We start from the raw sequence: 6,162 nt of genomic DNA, 5'->3' as shown, positions 1-6,162 counted from the left end.
TACAACATGTTATTTTATCCTATTTTAAGTTACCTCTTCAACATCTGGCCATTGACAACAGATGAAAATTAGCCTTTAATGCTAACTCTGGCTCAGTTAGACACAGTTATTATTTTCTGTTGATTAATGAGCCCTGTCCCTGTCAAATAAATAAATACAATAATTTCTATTTATTTATTTATTAGATAAATAAGTAAAATAAAAATAAAATGGGTGTGTCGACACTGGCTGGCAAAGACGCAGAGATATTAACATCACAGTGTCAACAAGGAAGAGCCTCTGTGTGTGTGTTTCCTGGTAATATTTGAACTGTTTTTAGCATGTTAGCATTTCTAAGCCAGCACTGTGTAAGTAAACAACCGCTTACTTTGTGCCAAAGCATTTCTTTTGTCCTTGTCCTTGTCACCTGCCGCTCTCAGCCTGGCGTTGACTTCCACTCCTGGCAAATATTGCCATCGTTTGCATAAAGTTGAAATTTTTGACCCCCTTGTCAGTCCTGCGAGGTGATTGGCTCATGTCCCACAGTGTTAGTTTTATGTGTGTCAATACCAGATGATTTTAACTGATGATATTTGTCCTGACTTTATATGAATTGTAATAACTTCAGTTCATCTATAAACCTATGGGATGTATCAGGTTCTGCAGAATGTTCCATAAATATGATGTGTTTCTTTTTGTCTACATGCTCTGATAAACGAAACTATGAAACATCCACAAAACTGAAAACAAGATTTCAGTCCAGATATTTAAACTATGTATGTCAGCTCCTACTGTCACTGATACAGTTACTGGTTAAAAAAAAAATCCCACCGTGAAAAAGAGAAATACCCAGAAAAGCAAAGCTGAGCCTGTATGCATTTAAATAGTTAAAACTATGATAGAGCAGGAATTTTCTGGCTTCAGAAGGTCATCCTGGTCTGGCCTGAGGCCTTTCCTTTGTGCATGCCAGAGAGAGAGAGAGAGTCAGCATTCTTCCAGCTGAATATGAATCCAGCACGAACAGCAGTGTGGACTTCAGTCTGGGGGAAAGCAAAAAGAAAAAGCGCCTGCAGGAAACTGAAGCTTTTTATCTGCATTCATCCGCCTTCCAAATGTACAATAATAAGAGAGCGGCGTTGCATTATTCCAATCACTATAGTGCCAGGAGTCTGAGGTCAGCTGTGCAGTTTAGCTTTATACTCACAGAGAAGAAACTCTTAATCTTAAACCTTAAATGCAATATAGGCCTACAGTAGGGTTAGCAGTGACAAGGACTGCAGCACATAGAGCAAAGCTGTGAGAAAACAAGGAAAATAACAGGAAAAACTGTTAATTAAGAGATAAAGGTGAAATGTGCAGTGGTTGGATGCAACTAGATTTCAGCTTTGAATACTTTACTTGAAGAATCTGAAAGAAACATTTGTCTTTATGTCCTTGTTGCCACTTACAGTGGTGATTTCACAGCAAATGACTGCATGGTGTATGTAGGTCAACATAAACTGACCGACTGATGACTGGTCAGACTGTTACAAGTACTGGAGTCTGCTTTAACCTGGCTCCTGGCACTCTGTAAGTGTGTTTGCATCAGTGTGTGTGTGTGTGTGTGTGTGTGAGCTAAACAGACACAGTGATGTCTTTGACTACATTAATTATAGGGGCTGTAAATTCTCATGTAAAAGCCGATATGTCACAAATAATTGCTGCGGATGTGGTCGGCAGGGACAAATTAAAGGGAAAAGGGGTAAATATGTGGTAAACTAAATTACAGATACCTGTGCTATAATAGTACAATAGTATGGCTCATATGGTAAATTCAACAGACTGTACATTCACAGCCCTTATCCCATCACTACAATACAGTATTATATAATATTTTAAGTTTTTTTAATAATGCATTTATTCTAACTTATCACCAAAGCCAGGGGGAAATGCAATTTCATGTCATCATATGTAGCATTTGCAGCTGAAAAGTATAAATGTAACTGTGGTGAGATTATAAAAAAAGGTCCTTGTATCCTTGTAGTCATGTCATACACGCTCCACAGTCTGTAAACTCATTCCTCTCTGTTTTAATTTTAGTCTGTCTGCAGGGGAAATAACATGCTCTTTGTAATTTTCTGTTATTTATATATCGTCATAATGTCGGATGTTAAACATGGTCAAAAGGTACAAAATTTGAGGTGAATGTACAGTACTGTATGTAAAAATGCTGCCTGTAAGTCAAAAGTCAGACAGAGGCTGAACTGAGGGGCTGAATAAAAATAAAGAGTTTTTTACTGTAAATCATACAAAGATATTACAGTAGAATATAAATATAGACCTGGAAGTGTGCAGATGTGTCCTTTAACTAATCAAAAGGAACACCATATTTGTAACTGTGGGGCAAATTTATCTGCGGTTTGCAAGCAATAATCATTTGTGAAATGTGGCACTCACAACATATGCAACCTGCGTGTTAGTAGTGCTCAGAAACTGTTTTTATCAATGATCGTACCTTATCGTGCTTTCCTAATGTTAAGCTTCTGGGGAAAGTCATCATTTCCTGCTGATGTTTCATGATAAAAAAAACCCTCAGGGAAGACTTTTAATGTGAAACACATGGAGGAAGTGTTTATTTTAATATTTTAGTAGCAACAGGAGTATATAATATTTAATTATAATATATAATATAATATATAATATATAATTCAATAATATAATATATGTTTATTAAAACTTGAAATAAGCCTTTCTCAAATACAGGCCTCACTGTTGTTGAGGTAAACGAAGGCTCCGCCCACTGATTATGAATACGATAATTATTAATTTAACTTCAATGTTTGTAAACACAAGACTTTATTTAGTCCTGTGTTTACTAACATTAGTTATATAATCACTTCTATTTAATAGCATCATAAACCATTATTAGGTTTGAACCATTATTAGGTTTGTAAAAGACATCAAATCAAATTACAGGGTAAAATTGTATTTATTTATATCTAGATCACTAACTCATAGGTTATTTTAAATCATATGCTGGGAAGCTATTGTAAAATACTAAAACTGTATTAAATTTTGATTTGTTTTTAGGATACCATTGCACTTTTTGCATTACTTTGTAGTTTTGTGTTTTCCTTGATGAGTTTTTCATCCAAAATGAAAGAATAGTGTGCAAAACCTACCGTACACATTTATAACAAAAGGGGTCAAGAGTCATGAAAATCTTAGCACAAATAAAGGGATTTATTTCTGAAAGGGAAATACATGACTGACATGTTGCATGTCAGCGACACACACCTTCAAGTGAAACACATAATGCTGGGGGAACAGACCTTTCTTCACAGTAAGAAAAAAATATTAAAAAAAAAAAAAAAAAAAAGCTCAATTTCAGCCACACATACACTCGTCACAGAATTGCACTTAAAAAACATTCGGTCTTAACATCTTTCCGTTCCTGACGTGCCAAAACCACCGAAATTTCCAAACTTCTTTCTGGTTTGAGACAACCAATCGTGTCGAGAGTCTCTCTCTTGCAACACATCTGTCAATAGCAGCTCAGTTCCTTAACAAACATACCTCAAAATTACACCATCCAAACTTTTTTTCATCAAACATTTGCAATGTACAAGGAGGGAAAGAAAGGGCTGCATGACTAAAATTTATAAATTAAGGCCATTTCCGAATCATGTGTGATTATTTTCCTTTTTTGAAGGTGCAAAAGTTTAGTGTGCATTTTTCATTAGAAATGAATCAGCTGTTTCCTTTAGTAGAGAAGCATTTTGTTGCCATGCACTCCCTGTACTTTCCCTTCAATATGAAGGACTTAATCAGCTCCATTTCCACTTCTTCAGTTTACAGACATCACATTGAGAGGGACATCTCAATCAGTGCATATTTAACCATTACATCAGGCCCTCAAAATGGGCTTAACGTGTGTTGTGGATTGTACAAATAGTCTGTATTTTAGTGGGCAGGCACTCTGAGAAGGCACATTAATATTTTACCAAAGAGTAATATGTGAAACTCGACCAGATTTCCCCCCCATAAATCCCTCGTCCTCCAACCACAGTTCATCAAGTCTCTCAGGCCAAAAATGACCACGTTACAGCAAAAAAGCAGGTCAGTGTAGCACATTACAGTTCGGTTTCTGTCTGGTTTGTGCACTTCCTCTGCCAGAAAAGCAGAGGTTGTTTGCTTCAGGTTAGTTTCTGGCTGAGAGCCAGTCCAAACTCGCAACCCACAGCTGGATTCATATTGAATGCCCTGTCAGTGTCTGTTATGTTATTCCAATGCAATCCTGATGTTTTCACCAGTAAGGCACGGTGTTATCAATCTGACCCCAGCTCTGCCAACCGGGGAAGAGTCCGCTGGACATGCGTGGGCTGCCGAACTGATCGAACTCCATCTCCAGCACCTTCACACCCCCGTTTTTGTGCTCTGATGATGTTCTCTTCGGCTCGACAGATGCCGCAGGTGACAGAGCGTTTAGGTCCTCTCCGTTCCAGCCGACATGCTTGAGAACATAGTTCTTGCCATCGTTATTGTCCCAGAAGGTCTGATCCTGGACGCTGAAGCAGATGCAGAACTCGACTCGGTTCTGTGGGGCGATGTGGGCAGGCAGGTCCAGAACGAACGCAAAGGTGTCACTGTCCTGGCAGCCGTAGACGTTATTCATGAAGGTGCAGTCGACGTCGGTGAAGCTGACCCACGAGTCGAAGGTGGCACGCACCTGCACCGACTTCTGAAACCCGATGTTCCTGACCTTGATGGTGCCGGTCAGCGAGCGCTCCTGCAGCGAGCAGTTCTCCAAGCAGACCGAGTTCTGAATCAGGCGGTTCCTGAAGTCCAAGTAGTCGGCTGAGGGCTGTTTAAAGTCTAGCACCAGGCTACGCGCAGAACTGATCTTTAGATCCCTTGTGGCTGTTTCCAGGTCCGTCATGTCAAACTGCAGCTCTTCCATGATCCCCACGCATCGCTTGTTTTGATACGGCTCGTCGTCGAATTTGGAGAAGACGTGGATGGCGGTGAGAGACATCCCCTTGGTGTCGGCGAACACCACCCTCTTCTTGCTGGTCTTGCCATTGCTCCAGCTCACATCGTCCACCGCTTTCTGCTGGCTGCTGAGGCAGGGCCGCAGGGGTTTGTATAGCTGCTGGTCGCGGCTGCGGGCAGTGGACTGGTTGACTCGGTTCTTGGCCCGTTGCAGGTCTTCGTAGGAGCTGAGAAACCCGCGGAGAGGAGGGGGAGAGTGGCTGATGTAGAATCTCATAGCCACGTCCATCGGCATCACTGGGCCAGGCATTGCTGATGGACTGAACGACCTGAGCACGCTGAGGGAGGGAGAAGGGAATAAAAAAAGGAGAGAGGCGGTGTCAGAAGGGGGGGAAGGGAAGAAGGAGGAAATTGAGAGAAAATTCGAAGCAGGAGGAGGAAAAAGAAAGAGACAGGCAGTCAGATATTAGCACAATTGATTCTGTATGCAGTTAATAAAAAACAGCTTCACTTTTCTGACTTAACAAAACTTCCTATATGATGAAATGTATCAGCGTAATAATGACACTTTACAATGTCTACACAATGAAAAGTCCCAGCATGCCTCTGGTTTTATGACGGCGTAACTATACAGAACAAAATTTAACTTTGCCTGATTCTATTGTGCATCAAGGAAACAGCACGAACAATTTGTTCAATTTTGTATCATGACACACATCGTTTCTGCAAAACCTAAACTTCTAAAAACTTCTCAATGATTCTTACCTTGCAGCACTCATGGAAAAAAAAGAAACAAGTAGATTCCAGGAGAAAAGACGTTTGTAAAAGTTTTTAGTCCCTTTGACTTTTCAAATCTGTACAGAAGCTTTGTCTAGAAGAGCATGCTGTTGTCACTCCCCCCTTTTTTCTTCCTCCTCGCTCTCTCTGCTCTCTGTCTGCCTTTCAGTGCCAGGGTTGCTCAGCACTCAGGGATTTCAACTGCCACATAGAGACGATTTGCATACTCTGTCATATGGCTCCTCAGACAGCCAATGAAAACACGGTGGAATTCCTCACCGACCAATCAGCGTAAAATTTGCCCTGGCTGCCGGCCAGCTGATAGGGGAGTGTCGTCTCATGGTTTAGATGCCTCAGACTGTTGCCTCAGCTGCTATTTGAAAAGCATGATGGACCCCTGGTGTTGGAGGATGATGTTCAGACTACTCACTTCAG

General features: G+C 40.7%; 1 protein-coding gene across 1 annotated transcript; it reads right to left on the bottom strand.

Annotated features, from left to right (window-relative positions):
- Positions 1-3,180: 3,180 nt before the first annotated feature.
- Positions 3,181-5,923, bottom strand: LOC137197430 (protein phosphatase 1 regulatory subunit 3C-B-like). The gene is made up of 2 exons (XM_067610832.1): positions 5,716-5,923; positions 3,181-5,288 (listed from the first exon to the last, which is right to left on the bottom strand). The coding sequence occupies exons 1-2, from the start codon at positions 5,727-5,729 to the stop codon at positions 4,265-4,267; spliced, it is 1,038 nt and encodes a 345-aa protein (XP_067466933.1). The 5' UTR covers positions 5,730-5,923; the 3' UTR covers positions 3,181-4,264.
- Positions 5,924-6,162: the final 239 nt, after the last annotated feature.

The sequence above is a fragment of the Thunnus thynnus genome, chromosome 14 (genome assembly GCF_963924715.1).
Source record: "Thunnus thynnus chromosome 14, fThuThy2.1, whole genome shotgun sequence".
Taxonomy (NCBI): Eukaryota; Metazoa; Chordata; class Actinopteri; order Scombriformes; family Scombridae; genus Thunnus; species Thunnus thynnus.
The sequence above is the reverse complement of the archived record's forward strand: the minus strand, read 5'-3'. Positions and strand labels throughout refer to the sequence as shown.